The sequence below is a fragment of the Panthera onca genome, chromosome C2 (assembly GCF_046562875.1).
Source record: "Panthera onca isolate mPanOnc1 chromosome C2, mPanOnc1 haplotype 2, whole genome shotgun sequence".
Classification (NCBI taxonomy): Eukaryota; Metazoa; Chordata; class Mammalia; order Carnivora; family Felidae; genus Panthera; species Panthera onca.
In genome coordinates this window covers 47,709,875-47,729,583 of record NC_138347.1, presented here as the reverse complement: position 1 = coordinate 47,729,583, position 19,709 = coordinate 47,709,875, and the positions used below count along the sequence as shown (strand labels likewise).

General features: G+C 37.6%; 2 protein-coding genes across 4 annotated transcripts in view; one reads left to right on the top strand and one right to left on the bottom strand.

Annotated features, from left to right (window-relative positions):
* The window catches only part of CMSS1 (cms1 ribosomal small subunit homolog), a 383,687-nt gene that overhangs the window by 258,898 nt on the left and 105,080 nt on the right, over positions 1-19,709 (bottom strand). The window lies entirely within an intron of this gene.
* FILIP1L (filamin A interacting protein 1 like) overlaps positions 1-19,709 on the top strand; it is a 305,075-nt gene that overhangs the window by 186,212 nt on the left and 99,154 nt on the right. Inside the window, exons 2-4 of the mRNA XM_060640834.3 lie at positions 2,395-2,647; positions 3,375-3,548; positions 13,176-13,354. Coding sequence (XP_060496817.1) covers positions 2,405-2,647; positions 3,375-3,548; positions 13,176-13,354 — 596 coding nt within the window. The 5' untranslated portion in view covers positions 2,395-2,404. The remainder of the gene's footprint in view (positions 1-2,394; positions 2,648-3,374; positions 3,549-13,175; positions 13,355-19,709) is intronic.

Below are 19,709 nucleotides of genomic sequence, written 5' to 3'. Positions count from 1 at the left end.
AAAGTGTATCATTTGTATTAAGGGAAGCAAGAAAGCCACACCATAAATAACCAACAAAGCGCATGACACACTTTCAGTAAATGCTTGTTGAAGGATGGATGAGGGATGAACAAGGCCTAGCTGGCTGGCTCTGAAGTCCTCAAGGTTTCTAAACTATTCTGACACTCAGGTCTCTCAAGTGGCGCCAGCAAATTGAGGCTGGTGAGAATTATTTTTCTTTTCTTTTAATTTTTAATGTTTATTTTATTTTTGAGACAGAGAAAGAAACAGAGTGCAAGAGGGGAAGGGGCAGAGAGAGAGGGAGACACAGAATCCGAAGCAGGCTCCAGGTTTTGAGCTGTCAGCACAGAGCCCGACGTGGGGCTCCAACTCACAGACCTCGAGATAATGACCTGAGCTGAAGTCAGGCACCCAACTGACTAAGCCACCCAGGCTCCCCTAAATTTTTAATATATTTTTTTTTAATATTTGTTTATTTTTGAAAGAGAAAGAGAGACAGAGTGCAAGTGGGGGAGGGGCAGAGAGCGAGGGAGACACAGAATCGGAAGCAGGCTCCAGGCTTCCAGCTGTTAGCAGAACCTGATGCAGGGCTCGGACTCACAAACTGATATCATGAGCTGAGCTGAGCTGAGCTGCGCTGAAGTAGGACGCTTAACTGACAAAGTCACCCAGGCATCTGGAGATTTCTTTTTTTTTTTTTTTTTTAATGTTTATTTATTTTTTGAGAGACAGACAGAGTGTGAGCAGGAGAGGAGCAGAGAGACAGGGAGACACAGAATCCGAAGCAGGCTCCAGGCTCTGAGCTGTCAGCACAGAGCCTGACGTAGGGCTCAAACCCACAAGCTGTGAGATCATGACCTGAGCCAAAGTCAGACGTTTAACTGACTGAGCCACCCAGGCGCCCCCCACCCCCGAGAATTATTTCTTAAACAGAGCACCCAGCAAAGACACAAAGCTATTCTTGTAATCTTTTCTTCCCCCTTCTGTATTCATACCTCACACCTCATTAGATGACAGAGATAATCAAATATACTTGCTTTTCTTCTTGAAATTTTTTCCTAACTATAAAGGCATATAGACTCACTGTACAATTTGGGGAAATAAAAATAAAGTTAATAATAATATTAATAATAAAAGCTAATGTTTATTTAGAGTGCCAATTTTCTACCAGGCATGTTGCAAACATCTGATGTGTGCGGACATGTAACCCTCACAGCAACTTTAGGTTACAAACATTCTATCATTGTCATTCTACAGATGATAAAAGTGAGGCACAGAGGTATTAAGTAACTTCCCCAAAGTTTTACAGCCAACAAATAATGGAGTAGGGATTTGAACTCAGGCAGTGTGGTCCCAGAGTCCACGGTCTTCACACTCTTTTCTACTGTCACTGATCAAGTTTTGGTGTCTAATGCAAATTATAAGGAAAAAAAATTAATTTAAAAATTGATAAATTCGACTAAATGTAGAGAGAACATACACTGTGCACCCCCAAAATCCCACTCCTATACCCTAAAGGAGAAATGTACACAGGAAAAAAAATGTAATATTCACTGTAGCATTTTTTCTAAAACTGAAAAAAATGCAAACTGTCTTTTCATTAAAAACCTCAAAGCTGGAACAATTTTTCTTGCTATTATAATTTGGATAATAATATAATCAGATGTGAGCTAATGTGTCCCTCAAATATGCATTTATTTTATATTTTCCATAGTGGCCAACTACTATAGGCAGCATTGTCTCTTGTTTTGGAGATAAGTGTCCTAACAACAAATCCTTGACGTATCCAAGGATAGATCTGGGATTTTAGCAGAATGTCAGGGATACAGCCAGAGACCAAGGCTTCATTCCTTTAATATTGGACTTCCTTGTCAAAACAATGTAACCCAAAGTATTTTCTAGCAGTAATTCTGATGCTTCTATCTTAAAGCACCAAAGATTAAGAAATTTCAAAAATTTTTAAAGCTTCCAAAGGAAATACTATAATGTGAATCTGCAGAAACTTAGAACAATTAGCAAATTTACTATTTTACAATTGTGCTAAGTACATCTTAACTCCAGTAAACACTTGGGCTGTGGTTAGAGGCATGACCTGGATCCCGGAGATGAAATACTTGGTGGATGAAGTTCAAATATAGTCTGTTTACCCATGGACATAAGTGGCCTTAATCAAAGCAGAACACCTTTTTAAAATGTTGATTTTAAAAACAGAAGTGTAAATAAAACTGTGATTTATGAATCTGCTAATGCCATTCTCTGCTGTAGACTTCAGAAAGATCAAGTCTTTGGCTGAGGTAAATAGAGCAAGAGTGCAGACCTGTTAAAGCAGTAATAGGTGCCCTTATTAAAACTCCACTTCCATTAGGAGTTACAAATTGTTTTCCTTCTTTTCAGGCTTTAAAGAATGCGTTCCAGAAGCAGTGACACAGAGGGCTCAGCCCCAAAGCAGTTTCCAAGACATAGTAAAGGCCATGGTTTCCAAGGGCCTGAGGATATGAAGCAGAGACAGCAAGACAAAGACCCCACCAGTGAGTCGGAGGCAATTCTTCCCTGTCCTAAGTCACACGGTGGTATCGGTCACCAAGGAGAGGACCTCTCAAGAGATGATCTATTATTTCTTCTGAGCATTCTGGAAGGAGAACTACAGGTCAGCTGGCTTACAATTATCCCTACATTCAAGGAGAAGGCTGCTTGTGAATTTGGTGTGTATGCTGCCACAGAAATAGATGATCTGTGGTTCATACCTGTATGTACATGAAAGAAAGTACACATACACATAATTCTCTTCTGCCAACTGGAAGGGCAATTAATCCTACGTAAAAGGGCTCTCATTATGACATGCAATTGGCAAGCAACACGTGAAAGATCACATCCTTTGTCCGTGCTGCTCATGAGCTTCAGTGCACAGGCATGTATGAATAATACCAGACGACTTCTGGATTGCTTTAAATAACAAAAGGCACTTTTATACCCCATGTGAACTGGCTCCTAGACTTGCCCTAGCATTATTAACCTGCATAAAAAATTAAAAACAGCTACTATACATATAGGAGAATCTTATTTCTTACCCTTGAAAATGTTACATGTCAGCCCATAGAAAGAGTATCATGTTATCTGCTTGTCAAACAGTAAAAAATGTTGAGTCTCCCCCATGTTGCACAGTGATCACTTTTCAAATATTATTAACGTGTAATTAGATTATAAGAAGGATGAAGGGACATAGTTTTGCTACCTTTTGTAAAAGGCAATATAAACAAATATGATTTGTTTATATTTGAAATAGAAGAAAAAAGCACTCAATTCTCACAAGAGATCACTTTCAGAGACTGCTGGTAGATAAAGCAAGCTTTCTGAAATGCCTTTTGTTCCTACAGGCTCGAGATGAAGTCATAGGCATTTTAAAGGCTGAAAAAATGGACTTGGCTTTGCTGGAAGCTCAGTATGGGTTTGTCACTCCAAAAAAGGTGTTAGAGGCTCTCCAGCGAGATGCTTTTCAAGCAAAATCTGCCCCTTGGCAGGAGGACATCTATGAAAAACCAATGAATGAGGTATGTATCACATCGGGGTGTGCACCTGGAAGGTGGAAAAGTTCACTAGCCAGCCAAGCACTAGGCCTGGCAGGTGAGCATGACATATAATTCTTTTTTGATTATTTACAGTTTTGTGTTCTAACACATTTAAAATCTTCCCAACTAGATAAATACTACATGTTCTACAGGAAAGAAAAGGAGAATAAATCATACAGGATGTTTCCAGTAGGTTTGTTCCCTGACATGAGACTGAAAGCTGACAAATGCAAGAGAATTTCTCTCTCTCTCACACACACACACTCACATAGAGACACAAACACCCAGACACACACACACACACACACACACACACACGCACACACACACACACACACGGGATGGCACTTGTGGGAACTTGAAGGCTATACAGGCTATAATAGAAAACAGATAAAGCTCAAGCACAGAGGTTAATTTCTTTGAAAACACTGAGGTATTATGTCATAGAAATTCTGAGCATGAATGGAAATGATCTGAAGAACTGTCCAAGAAATGGAGTTTTAGAAAGCATGTATTTTAGATGAGTGCTATCCTCTTTTTCCTTCAAAAGTTTAATAACAGCAAAGATCTTCCCCTATCAAGAGTGCCCAGCAATGACAATGGCAGAGAGGAAAAGTCCCAACATGGCCACCACTACATGAAGATGTGGTACTGCTTGCTCTTTTCCTTGCTGACATTTCTAAAACTCTTTGGCATCCTTATTTTATTCTTCTATTTTCCTCCGAGACCTCAATGGAAAATTTCATAATTTTTCATTTTTATAAAAGGGAAACAACTAGGAGCATGAGTTAAGGCTGGAGAGAGTGAAAGCAAGTTTTGGACAAATTTCCCCCACATAAGCTCTGGCAACCTACCTCAGGACTGACCTCCAATGTCCTTGCTATTCTTGTCTTGGGTGTCTCATGAGAGAAGACTACTGTCTTGCCAAATTGTGAAGGAGTTTGGTCATGTGGATTTGCTTCTCTGAGGGGTGAAGGTGAGACCACCCAAAGTCTGTTGACTTGCACTTTAACCCAAATTTGAGAAAGAGGAGCTGAAGCTTCATTCAAGTCAAGAGTGTTAAAACCGTATCCTGGCTCCCAACATAGTGACTGTGAAACAGCATTGGGCACAAATTCCCCAACCCATATAAGCGCAAATGCAAACTGATGATCGCTGAAAATATCCTTAAAAAACTCCAAAAATGGGACAACCCCTCAATACTTCAGTGTGAAATGAATGGAATGATTCCAAACTTACACTGAAATGACTAGGAAAAGCTTTAGTTTCAAAATAATTCTATTAAACACATGCAAAGTTGGAAATAACCTCTCTACAAATGCTTGTCCCTGAAAGTTATCTATAATTTAGCCCTTTACAAATCCAACTGTATTTGATTACTCCCAAAACACATACACATATATACTCCCCTATGTATACACACTTCTCACATTCTCACTTCCATGATTTGCCCACTTTTCTTGTCTTGTCTTCTACTGCTGCCTTATAGGTTTCTCCCTCCTCAGTTATCAGTCTATCCATCATCCCTTGAAGCCCACATAAGTCTAGTTACCCAACAGTTCAGCTGTCTGCCCTCTTTTTCTATCGAGACGTAATGAGGCAAGGGGAAGTATCCAGAGAATAAACAATACGGGGGAATTTTAAGTAGGATTCCCTAGGCAGCTTTCTCACCAAGACCATCCATGGCTGTACCTGAATTATTGCAGAATAAGGATCTGCATGCTGAATAATTATTCTTCTTTCGCTTTTTCCCATCCTGGGGTGTTAACATCCCATGACCTTTTATTTTCTTCACAACACTCTTTTTGAAAAATGTAACAATCTTAACCAAACTAAAGGGGATTCATCTATTCTTAAGGCAAAATTGCTTAGAAGAACTCACTGCTCTCAGTTACGTCACATGGTAGGAACAATGACTTAAGATGAAAGACTGGTAGAGGCATGTGAGCTAGAAGAACAGGAATGGAGTGACAGGATAGCTGGGCTCTCAAGAGAAAGAGAAGACATAAGAACTCAGAGTCTATAACACTTTTTACCTCCTATTCCTTTCCAAACTAGGGTTCTATATTAGAAGTTCCCTTAAAAAAAAAGATATTGAAGTTAATTGCCTAACATATTCTTAGTTCTTCCAAAAAAGATATCAAGAAAAATATATTTTGGATTTATCAGGGTACTGTAATAAAATAATCTGCATATCTTGTTAGCAACACCTTAGGACAGTTCTTAAACTACTTGTTTTAAGCAACTGTATAATTTAGCTTCTAAATTTCATTTTATTCTTTTATTTAATATTTACTGAAGAGTTGGGCTCCTGGATGGCTCAGTCAGTTAAGCGTTTGACTCTTCACATTGGCTCAGGTCACGATCTCACAGTTCATGATTTTGAGCCTCATGTTTCAGCTCCATGCGCTGAAAGCATGGAGCCTGCTTGGGATTCTGTCTCTCCCTCTCTTTGCCCCACCTCCACTAATGTGTCCTCTCTCACTCTCTCAAAATAAATAAATAAACTTAAAAAAATTTTACTGAATAGTTGACGTATAAAAATAGTTGTGCTTCTTGTCTTTGGCATATTTAATGTCTAAGAGAGTGACAGAAAGTAAGTATACAACTATATATAATATTGATTTCTATGGTGAAAACCACAAAGCACTATCAGAGAGTATAATGGAAGATAAAATTAAGATAGAAGAATCAGGCAACCCAAGATCCAGAGGAAGAGTATGAATTAGTCATGTAGAACATAAAGAAATTCCATTTCAGTAACATTGTGGACTACATATCCTTTGAAATTAGATTACTAAAAAGTACAGAAAAATGTTAAATTAACTAACATACTCTTCAACACATGGATGGGCTTACATGAAAGTAAAAAGCTTACTTAGAAGCAGAAATTCTGAAGCCAGGAACTGAAAGGGAAATTTTCATTGACTGGAGCTTTTGGCTCCAGATATTTTGAAACTTTCTTCTTTCAATCCATAAACTTCCAGTGCTGGGAACCAAAGGACATATTCATTTTGGGATATAATCTTTGGCCTTTCATCTTTATTTGACAATGGCTGGGTGAGGCGGCACAGTGGCCAATAAATTTCTGGAAGCCTTTCCTATGCCAAGATGTCTAGCAACAGCTTGACTATACATAAAAGTGACTGTGAAACCAAATGAATTTCCTGTTAGTAAGACCCCCAAAACATCCAGTCCTTCCAAAACTACCTGACATGAAAAGAAGCATGATGGAGGCTTAAGTAAAAATGGTAAAAAGCCAAAGGTCTTTAAAATATATATTTTTTAATTTAAGTATAGTTGGCATACAATGTTACAATAGTTTCTGTTGCACAACAGAGTGATTCAAAATCTCCTTACGTTATACTATGCTCACCACAAGTGTAGCTACCATTTGCCACCATACAACACTATTGCCATATCATTGACTGTATTTCCTATGTTGTGCCTTTTATTCCCATCCCTTCTCCATTCCATAACTGGAAGCCTGTATCGCCCATCCCTCTTCACCCATTTTGCCTATCCCCCTACCACGCTTTCCTCTGGCAACCATCAGTTTATTCTGTTTTTATAGGTTTGATTCTGCTTTTTGTTATTCATTTGCTTTGTTTTTTAGATTTCACATATGAGTGAAATCATAAAGTATTTGTCTTTCTCAGTCTGACTTATTCTCCTTAGCATAATACCCTCCAGGTCCATCTATATTGTTGTAAAGGATGAATATCTCAGCACTTTTTATGGCTGCATAATATTCCATTGTGTATTATATATACAACACCTTCTTTATCCATTTATCTCTCAATAGACACTTAGGCTGCTTCCATATCTTTGCTACAAAGAATAGTAAACAATACTGCAATAAACATAGGGGTGCATATATTCTCCCGAATTAGTTTTCCCAGTAATGGAAATATTGGATCACATGGTATTTCAATTTATAATTTCTCGAGAAAGATCCATGCTGTATTCCGCAGTGTCTGTACCAATTTACATTCCCACCAGCAGTGTACGAGAGTTCCTTTTTCTTTACATCCTCCTCAACAGTTGTTATTCTTGTCTTTTTGATTTTAGCCATTCTGACAGGTGTAATGTGATCGCTCATTGTGGTTTTGATTTGCATTTCCCAGTTGATTAGTGATGTTGAGCATCATTTCATGTGTCTCTGGGCCATTTCAATGGCTTCTTTGGAAAAATGTCTATTCAGGTCCTCTGCTTATTTTTCAATGTGATTGACTTTTGGGGGGGGGGTGTTGAGCTGTATATTTTGAATATTCACCCCTTATCAAATATCATTTGTAAATATTTTCTCCCATTCAGTAGGCTGCCTTCCTGTTTTGTTCATGCTTTCCTTCAATGTGCAAAAGCTTTTTATTTTGATGTAATCCCAATAGTTTATTTTGCTTTTGTTTCCCTTGCCTTAAAAGACATATCTAGAAAAATGTTGCTACAGCTGATGTCAAAAAATTACTGCCTGTGTTCTCTTCTAGGGGTTTTATGGTTTCAGGTCTCACACTTAGGTCTTTAATTCATTTTGAGTTGTGTGTGTGTGTGTGTGTGTGTGTGTGTGTGTGTTGTATACATGTGTATGGTGTTAGCAAGTGGTTTAGTTTCATTCTTTTGCATATACCTCTCCAGTTTTCCCAACACTATATGTTGAAGAGACTGTCTTTTCCCCATTGTCTGTTATTGCCTCCTTTGTCATACATTAACTGACCCTATAAGTTTCAATATATTTCTGGGATCTCTATTCTGTTCACTGATCTATTACATCTATGTTTGTGCCTGTAGTACTATACTGTTTTGATTACTACAGCTTTATAGTATATCTTGAAACCTGAAATTATATCTCCAGCTTTGTTCTTCTTTCTCTGAATTGCTGTGGTTATTTGGGGTCTTTTGTGGTTCCATAAATATTTTAGAATTATTTATTCTAGTTCTGTGAAAAATGCTATTGAGATTTTGACAAGGATGGCTTTGATAGTATAAACATTTTAACGATATTAATTCTTACAATCCATAAGCATGAAATATTTTTCCATTTGTGTCATCTTCAATTTCTTTCATCAAAGTTTTATAGTTTTCAGAGTACAGGTTTTTCACTTCCTTCGTTAAGTTTATTCCTAAGTATTTTATTTTATTTTTTGGTGCCATAGCAAATTAAGTTGTTTTCTTTTCTTTTTTCTTTTTTTTTTTCAAATAAAATTTATTTATTTATTTTGAGAGAGGGGAGGGGCAGACAGAGGGGGAGAAAGAGAGAATCTCAAGCTCTCAATCTCTGTGCACTGTCAGCACAGAGACTAATATGGAGCTCAAACTCATGAACTGCAAGATCATGACCTGAACCAAAATCAAGAGTTGGATGCTTAACCAACTGAGCCACCCAGGTACTCCCAGACATCCATATTTTTAAAAAATATTTTTTTAAATTCAGGAATAGAATTTAGCGATTCATTACTTACATATAACACCCAATGCTCATCTCAACAAGTGCCCTCTTTAATGCCCATCACCCATTTAGCCCATTCCCCCGCACAATGCCCCGCCAACAAACCCTCAGTTTTTTCTCTGTATTTAAGAGTCTCTTATGGTTTGTCTTCCTCTTTGTTTTTATCTTATTTTTGCTTCCCTTTCCCTACATTCATCTGATTTGTTTTTTTTTAAATTCCACATGAGTGAAATCATATATTTGTCTTTCTCTGACTTATTTCACTTAGCATAATACACTCTAGTTCCATCCACGTTGTTGTAAATGGCAAAATTTCATTCTTTTGGATCACTGAGTAATATTCCATTGTATGTATGTATATATGTATAGGTATATATATATACACACACATATACCCCACATCTTCTTTATCCATTCATCAGTCGATGGACATCTGGGCTCTTTCCATACTTTGTCAATAGTGCTGTTATAAACACTGGGGTGCATGTGATCCTTAGAATCAGCATTTTTGTATCCTTTGGGTAAATACCTAGTAATGCAATTGCTGAATTATAGGGTAGTTCTATTTTTAATTTTTTGATGACCCCCCCATACTGTTTTCCAGAGTGTCTGCACCAGTTTGCATTCCCACCAGCAGTGCAAAGGGGTTCCTCTTTCTCCACATCCTTGCCAACATCTGTTGTTGCAGGAGTTGTTAATTTTAGCCATTCTGACAGGTATGAGGTGGCATCTCATTGTGGCTTTGATTTCTATTTCCCTGATGAGTGATGCTGAGCATCTCTTCATGTGTCTGTTAGCCATCTGGATGTCTTCTTTGGAAAAGTGTCTGTTCCTGTCTTTGGCCCATTTATTCATTGGGTTATTTGTTCTTTGGGTGTTGAGTTTGATATGCTCTTTATAGATTTTGGATACTAACCCTCTATCTAATATGTCATTTGCAAACATCTTCTCCAATTCTGTTGGTTGCCTTTTAATTTTGCTGATTGTTTCCTTTGCTGTGAAGAAGCTTTTTATCTTGATCAGATCCCAATAGTTCATTTTTGCTTTTGTTTCCCTTGCCTCTGGAGAGACAGACATCCATATGTTTAATAAACTCTCAGGGTGATTCATCTGATGCAGGTGGTCAGCCTGCCACACTTTGAAAAATACTGCCATTGTTGAACCTCCTTTAGAAGTAAGCTTTAAGTTTTGGGTGCCTTGCTGGGCTAGGGGTAGGACACAATATCAGGGAAGCTAAAATGATAAGCAGAAAGCTTGCCATTGCACAGTAAACATTAAAGAGCCACCTTTTCTATCATTCTGCCCTGGGCATTCCCTGAAATGATGGATAAGTCTTCCTGTTTCTTCTCCAGGCATTATTCAACCTGCAAGTAGGGATAAAGAAAAAAAGGGGCAATGGTTCTCTAGTAGTCCCTTAGTACTTAATGATGTACCACCTTATACTGCTCCTAATTGTTTCATGTGTGTGTCTTATCTTCCAAGTAGGAGTATACCCACTGAGACTTCAAACTTCTCTTGTATTCCCCATAGCAACTACCACCGTACTTTAGTACATATAGCATAATAGGCACTTAAAAAACACTTCCTTCCTTGAGAAAATTGTGGCACTGGAATTGATCTGAGAAGTCCAACCTCTTAATGTATAAATGAAGAACCTGAAGTACAAAAAGGTTAGGTGGGTTGGCTAAACACACACACACAAGTAATGGGAAATGTAATGAATTCAGGGAGGATGAGGTCCATCATGTGATCTGTCAGGTATGTATTAGAAACTGAATTGAAAACAACTGGCTATTTCCCAAGAGGCATTCTAGGCATGGAGAAATTAAGGCACAGAATAAAACTTCAACTGTAAGCTAAAAGGCCTCTGGAATCAGTGACTCTTTGGGAGCTTTTGCTCTGTAAGGTCACTACTTGATAGCTTTGCAATTACTCCTATTGCAAATATAAGCTCCTTAGTGGCTGCACTGAACAGCATGTAGTAATGCCCATCACCCACTTTCCCCTCCCTCCCACCCCCATCAACCCTTAGTTTATTCTCAGTTTAATGTTTTTCTAAGTCAACTGACAACTTTCCTAAAGTAAGGCTGATCCTATCACTATTTCACTCTCAAATTCGAAAAGCATTTAATTTGAATTTCCTTTATAATCCACTCTAATGTTTGGAGAACTGTGAGAAATTTTCAGAGGGCTATTGTGGCTTGAGACCTGGGACAAATGAGCACTACAACCTGCCTCTCAGAAGATGGTCATTAGTTAACAGTGACTCTGCCAGCAGGCTAATACAAGTTAGCAATTTCAGCTTCCACAAAAGTACTGGTTATATTTATTAAAAACCATCAACACCTGTTTGGCATAATGAAGTATTCTGTGAGCGTGTGTGTGTTAAAGCACCTCATAAACCTATATTAGAAAACTAGACAACCAGCCTAAGCGTTTATAGGTTCGAGGGAATTAGTTGGGTTCTATATGCTGGTATACCTTTGTTCTATTCTTTTTCTGAAATAACTTGACCATTTTGTGCCTCGGATCCTAGTCATGTATGTGCTTTTTAAAGATATACAATTTAAACTGGCTTCAAATTCAGAGTCACAATTTTTCAATATTTTACAATAAAGGCAGAGGGCAAAATCAAATAATACTACCAACTATAGCACCTACTATTTAATCTAGAAAGTCACATGCTTTCTAAACTACATATATATATTTTTTCTTTTCTTTTCTTTTTTTTTTTTTAGAGAGAGCGAGTGAGTAGGGGAAAGGGGCAGAGGGAGAGAGAGAGAATCTTAAGCAAGCTCCATGGTCAACGCAGAGCCTGACATGGGCTTGATCCTACTACCCTAGGATCATGACCTGAGCCAAAATCCAGAGCTGGATGCTTAATTGACTGAGCCACCCAGGCACCCCCCAAACCACATTCTTAATTGGATCTTAATTTATCACTGGCTAAAGATCCTGAGCCACTTCTGTTTTAATCAGTCTCCTCTCCTCGTGTTGTTTTTTTTTTCTTGATTCCTTGTTTGCTTGTTTTGTTTTCAATCTTTAAACATATATCATTTTACACCTATTATAAGCAAGGCATTGTCAGATCCTAAGAATTTTTTTAAAAATTTTAATTCCAGTATAGTTAACATACAGTGCTATATTAGTTTCAAGTGTATAATACAGTTACCCAACAGTTCCATATATTACTCAGAGCTCATCAAGACAAGTGTAATCCTAATCCCCTTCACCTATTCCACTCATCCCTCCCCCCAACCACCTTCCCTCTGGTAACCCTATCTTTGTTCTCTTAAAAGTCTGTTTCTTGGTTTGTCTCTTTTTATTTTTTCTTTTTTAAATTCGTTCTGTTTCTTAAATTCCACATGAGTGAAATCATACCATATTTGTCTTTCTCCTACTAACTTATTTTGCTTAGCATTATATTTTCTAGATCTATCCATGTTGTTGCAAATGGAAAGATTTGATTCTTTTTGATGTAGATGCTAAGAATTTTTTAAAAATTCAATGTAGGCCCTGCGTTTAGTGAGTTCACAGTCTAGTAGGGAAGACAAACACATAAATCAGGCATAGGGTGATCATTTTATAACACAGCTATAAGTAGGCCACAGAAACCAGAGAGGACTTGGTGTTAACATCTGTTCACATTAACACTACATAACCAACACAGAATTGATTAACAAGAATTCTTAAAATATGTAAACACCTTGAAGCAAAATTCAGTGAATAATGGACCACGGGATCCAACAGGCCTACTAAAGGGAGGGAGGGCTGGGGCAGGAGAGCAGCTAGGCTGCTTCAGAATCAAACATTATCTAAGGATTTCTTTACTTTACATCATTCCTCTGACAAAGTTTTTCCGGAGAGAGGAGGAAGTGTCAGAAAATGGGTTTGGGTAAATTATTCTGATATCTACAGAGGCACCAATTATTCTGTCTGAGAAAAAACAAAAAACTATGACAGTAAAAAGATTACATTTGTGTTGAAATGCATCAAAAAGTATCAGTTAACAACGGTAATGATAAAAACCAAACAAAAATATCAGAAACCCATTGCCAAATTAATTAGTCAAAACTTAGACATTTCTAAAAGAGTGAATGAAAGATGGCAGTATTATGAAGGATTTACAGTTAACACATTATAAATGCATTTTCTTTTTGTAGTTGGACAAAGTCATGGAAAAACATAAAGAATCTCATAGACGAATCCTGGAACAGCTATTAATGGCAGAAAAATCTCACAGGCAAACCATATTGGAGTTGGAGGAAGAAAAGAGAAAACATAAAGAATACATGGAGAAGAGTGATGAATTCATAAGCTTACTAGAACAGGAATGTGAAAGGTAAGGCCTCTTTGGAAAGACAAAGATCCACTCTACAAACTCTTACAACCTCTCACTATGGAGTTGGCATTTATACCAGGGATACAGGAATACAAGATGCATAGGACACAGCTTCTGCTCTGAAAGGTCTCATGGTCTAGAGTGAGGAAAGGGATATGTTTAAAGATAATTTCAATATAATGCAAGAATAACCAGCTATGATAAAAACTGTGGAAACATAAATGCTGGACACCTAATTCTGCAATGGAGTGCCCTGTGAAAGCTGCACAGAGGAGGTAACAGGGGTCTAGTCCTATGTAAATAAGAATGGAAACTATAGACCAGGCAGGGGCAGAAATAAGTATCACAGCATAGAGGTAAGAAAATAGTATGAAAAGTGAGGGAACTCAAGCTTTCTGGAAACATGGCTACAGCACAAGGTGTAATTTCAGGATGAGAAAAGCAAAGGCTAGCCACAAGCAGTTGGATTTTATATTGTTGGCAAGAAGGCATAAATAACAAACTGTGAGAAGAATGAGTTGATCAGGTATGCTTTCTTAAAGAGCCATTGAGGCAATATGGAGTAAAGATAAGAACTTTAGACTGGGGGAAGATTTATATTCCCATGGTTATTGGGTTAGAGACATCAGGGTGTGAACAAGAAATATTTATGACGTATAGTCAATACTAATGAATGACTAATGAGACTGGAGAGCAGAGGAAGACATACATAGAGGTTTGTTTTTTTTTTTTAATGTTTACTTATTTATTTAGAGAGAGAGGGAGAGTGTGTGCACGTGCACACAGTGGGGGAGAAGAAGAGAGAGAGGGAGAGAGACAGAATCCCAAGCAGACTCTGTGCTCAGCGTGGAGCCCCAGGTGGGGCTCGATCTCACAACATTGAGATCACGACCTGAGCTGATATCAAGAGTCTGACTTAATTGACTGAGCCACCCAGGTGCCCTGAAATATAGGGAGTTTTGAGAAACACTCCTGGCTATTCACCAAGGTACAAAATATAGAAATGGTGCACAGGTTTTTGTTGTTGCAGGATTTTGGTGAAGGAGATAGTTCAAAAGTGGGGGAATGAGCAGTCAAATAGCACCAAATAATACAAAAAAGGAGAAGAAAATGTCCCAGGATTGGCAACCAGGAAGACAGGAAAACTTAATGAGCCCTTTTAATAAAGTGAAGGCAGAAGCCAAATCACAATGCTTTGACAGATAAATAAGGCATCAGAATGTAGAAGCTTAAAGTGTGAACTATTATTTTGAGAAGTTTGGCTGCAAAAAAGGAGATTGGTTGGTAAAAATTTTATAACCATATGAAGGGCAGATTATTTTGATCCATTTTGCCCGTCTGTTCTGAGCCACCTTAGAAAGTATGAGCCTCCATTTGAAATGGAAAGGACAATTAAGGCTCTATATTAATAATACAAAGATAGGAAATAACCAATCTTTGCAATGTCAAGTTTTTACTGAACTGTCCTTTCACTTTAGTTATTCCATGTGTACTTCATGATGCTGTATTCTAACAATCACAGAAAAATATAATTACTTATGAGCTCTCTATTCTAAAATATTAATAGTCTCAGCTACTTTATCTAACTACTTACAATTCATATTTTATCTAGGTAAATGAAGTTACACAATAGCTAGGTTAATGGCAGACTTCCATTTCTTTTCAGTGCACATCATGGTAGACACTTGGTCAGATTCCCAGAGAATCCATGGCCCTCACACCCATTCACTTCTTTCCACATTCATCAGGTTTGTTTCCTACTCACTACCTAGAAGGGGGTCTTGTTACCTTGCCCCTTATGAACTTGAAATATCTTGAAGGAAAGATAAAAGGAGTACAGAGAAGTCTGGCACCAAGGGAAGACTTGACTCAGACATTACAATATGAGATTTGTTATTCAATGAGACAATATTATATTAAATATTATTTCGAACCCCTGTGGTTTGGCACCCGTGGCCTCATTTGGCCTCCACACTTATTTGGCACTAACTTGCTGAACACAGACACTTCCTTTCATCTTTCATTTTTATGAAAATGTACTGACCATGGTTGAAGTGCTGTCTGCCATAGAACATAGAGGCACTGCTTGCTCCTGCCCAGGGGGCTTCCCACATTAACAGAGAAGGCAAGATGATGCAGATTTAGGGTAGGACTGTGGAGGGCTGTCTGAGGTACAGTTTTAAAATTCACTGTTGTATCTCAAGTATCTGCTGGTGGAAGGCTTAGGAGAAGTTTTAACACTGTAATTTTGGGAGGCAGATGATGAAGATTATTTAAACCACAAGAGAGCAAAGAGAACAACACTGAGAAATGGGAACAAAAATTCAGTGGGAATAAAGGCCATGTGCTAGAGGAAAAGGAAAACAGTGCGTTGAATGTAAATTGTACACCATTGAATCAGTATATTAAGAATGCCATTTCTACATATATAGAAGAGGTTTAAGAGGAAGAATTTAAAAGATCATATATTTTAACCTTAGACACAAAGCTTCTCTGTCTTAAAGAATAATGAAAGTGAATATACCATTACCAAAAAATAGGAAAAAGTGACTGGAGTGACTCTTATTCCCTATGTAGCAGCCATTCCAGAAGATATGAGAATATTCACCTATTTCTGTTTGCCAAGGAACAGCTTCCAGATGGAACTCTTTGGATATGAGAATGTTAAACCTATTTTCAACTCACATGATATGCAGACAATTCTTCCCCTGCCTAGCACACCCAACAACACAACTCCCATATCCTGGCACTCTTGTGGCATTGGTGCTCCCTGCTCCCTTGCCTCCAACAGGGAGACCGTGGGTCTCAGGACTTATACCTGCTTTAAGGCCATGCGCATCAACATATTAAATGAAACCCACCTAACAAAACAGCAAGTGGGAGAACTCTAATAATTTCTGGTAAATATACACAGAGAAGGGGCTTACACAAGAGTGAAATACCACTCCTTTGTTTCATTCCCCAGTGACAAGTGACAAAACACGCGCAACATTACGGAGTCCTTCTAACTTCAGTGAGAGTACTTCCCCTGAGCACACAGCCACTCTTCACAAAAGCAAGACAAACTTGTCCTAAGGGGTCAAAGCATAATGTTTACTTTCTACCTCAAAGTGATGGAAGCCACTCCCAAATCAGTGACCCTCAGGACACAGAAACAAAGAAAGATATCATAACCCCCATAAAAAGGGAACTGGGTGAGGATAACCATAAAGGACTATTGGATTGAAACTCCACTGTGAATGTTTAGCACTTATTAATGTTGGATAATATCTACTTACAAATAAAATAAAAATTAAGAAATACATGATTAAGTTAAAGAGACCTTAAAGGGTATAAAAATGGATTTCAAATTTACGTTCAATTTCTGTGTTTTCTTTGGAGAATTTGTTTTATGTGGAAAACCCTAAAGGAGACTGATATCACTGAGTTTAGGCCAAAATGTTTGCCAAGTGATGTCTTTGTCTTAATCACTAAACAATTGGCTTTCCCACTGAGGGAGGGTGGGGGCAGGGATCAACTCAGGAAACCTTTCCCAAGCATGTTAATGCAAAGTTTCCTTTGTTGTAATCTGTACAACTTGGTCTATCCATAAGGTAATATTATATCCTCATTTCATGACTACTTTCTGTTCACTGACCAGCTCCAATGTATGGATATGTGTGTCACCGATGACCTGAATTATGTACTTGGCTGAATTACAAGTGGAGTCTATGTGAAATGTTTCATACAAAAGCAATGCCAGTAATTTTTGACCTTTCTGGATGGCTTCACAGGAAAGCCAAAACAAAAATCACTTTTAGTCAGTACAGTTTTGCAAAATTTTCCCATAAGTGAAATGCCAAATTTGTCTGCACCTTCAAAAAAGCTTGCATAATTTCTTTTTCCTTTTTCAGTTTCAGTGGGGGAAAGGCTGTGAAGAAAAAAAAAAGTTTCCCTTTTTTTTGAAACCATGCATACTTTTTCAGAACACAAAACAAACCATGTATATTAACCATATGTATTACTGCATTTTGGGCCTTGAAGTAACCAGTAAAGTGAGAAACAAACATTGTTATGACAAGTCTGTATAAAAATGTGGCTTCAACCATGGGTTTTTTTTTTTAAAGCCTTAAATTACTTTTCATAATATCTTGGCCAAATAGGTTAGCATTGATACTATGACTTTATAAAGTAAGAGTTCAAATGGTAGCTTCTCAAAAGCCACATAGAAAGGAGTTACAGGTAGAATTAACTTCTTGTTCCTGTCCTGCCCAATGTTACTAGATAGAACAGTGGCTCAGTGGGCAGAGAGGCCTTTGAAGGAAAGTCATCAGGGACCCAGCCTCAAGGGTTGCTCCCTCGACCATACTTTGGGCTAAGTCTTTTGGTGTTCGGGTTTTAGTAAAGAACAAAGCACTTCTACCTCTCCTTTGGCTGAGGGAACTTTATAAAGAACAATTTCCATCATCAACCCTTCTCTACTATGACAGACCTATTTTGCAGGTTGGCATCAGACAAGTGAATAAAAAGCTGAGCCATATTGACTTTCCTGTTAACTGAGGGTATTTGAGTCCTTTTTAAAAGTTTATTTATTTAAGTAATCTCTACACCCAACATGGAACTCGAACTCAGGACCCCAAGATCAAGAATCACATAATCCTCCAAGTGAGCCAGCCAGGTGTCCCTGAATTTGACTACTTTTAAAGGCTGTTGTCAAAAACATCAAATCTTCCTTTCAGAGGCTTTGGATACTTCCTCAAATATATATAAATGCATGAGTATATTAATTTATACATTTTTTAAAAATTAAACTAGTTAGCTAGTTAGGGCTGCATGCCATTCATTCATTTATTCACTCAAAAAGAAAAAAATAACCCAAAACAACAATTAATTAAATGTCTGTTACATACAGGCCAGGTCCTGTGGAAGACACTCGGTGAAGGAGGTAGATGTGGTCTCTACCTATATAAAACCCTGACTAATTTGTGTATGTATAAAACCGAGACACTATTGAAGACTTTAAGACTTGATACTGATGATTCTAAGGCACTATGAGATCATGATGGGTAGGGAAAAAAGGCACCATTATGATAAAATGACATAATAACATGAAATGCTCATGAAAACAGAACATTCAGGAGAAACCAACAAACACATTACACTAGAGTACTTTACTGGAAAATTCAATATCTTGCAATCATTGCCATTAGGTTTTTTAGTTTCTTTGGTCTTAAATCTTGCCTTTTAACACTATCCCATAAAGTATGACACAATGGGTATGTTTTAAAAAATAAACTAAATCTACTTTTAAAAAATCATATTTAGAAAGCCAGCAGTTTTAAATTTCATGCACACTAAAGTATTGTTGCAGAATACATTGTACTCAAATGCAATCATTTCCTTTCAGTTTTCTGGCAAGGAGTTATATGTATTACATATTCTTGAGACTATGTCTTGCAAGTAGTGAAACAGATGCCAGATCTCCGTTTGACCTTTGTCATGGGTAACCAGTTCTTTTGTCAGAATAAAATGGAGACCCGACACAAACATTTATTTCGGTATCATAACTCTATAGAAAATCACAATGTCATCAGCCTACTGTTCATATACACCAGACCTAACACAGGATCTGGGTAGGTAAGGATGCGAGATTAATTACCTCATGAAGGTACCAAAAACAATTCAGGACTGTATACCATAACTTAGCTCTCAATATATGCCACAAAATTATACCTTTTAACTGCACAATTCAGTGTTTTTCATAGAACACCATTTCATTACAGAGATCAAAATTCAGATACAGTAATGACACTGTATTTTGATTGCTTTTCTTTCCCAGAAAGTTACACCAAATTTTAACAAATAATGTTGGGTGTGTACTTGGACATATAATGATTAGTGAATTTTGCTCACAAAAGAATATTACAGATGTTAAAAAGCAGTCAAAGTAGAAACTTAACAAACACAGTAAGGGATGAACCAGGAACCTGGAGATAGGGGACTCTGGTCTGCAGACTAGATCTGTAACTACTATGTAAGTCTGGGCAAATTCCATTTCTCCAACTTGTATATAGGACAAACAGGACAGGCCATATGATATGTATGTCTCTTTCAGATCTAAAAATCTGTGGTTATGTGACTGTTATAAGTATTTTGTACCTTAAGTCTATGACTGTCACACTATCGAAAGAGGTCAGTGAGAATGACAGTACTTCTATCAACTTCAAATCCCACTCTGTATTTCCATTCTTTTTAAAAAAAATTTTTAATGCTTATTTATTTTTGAGAGAGAGAGAAAGAGAGACAGAGAGAAAGAGAGACAGAGCATGAGCTGGGAGGAGCAGAGAGAGAGAGGGAGACACAGAATCCAAAGCAA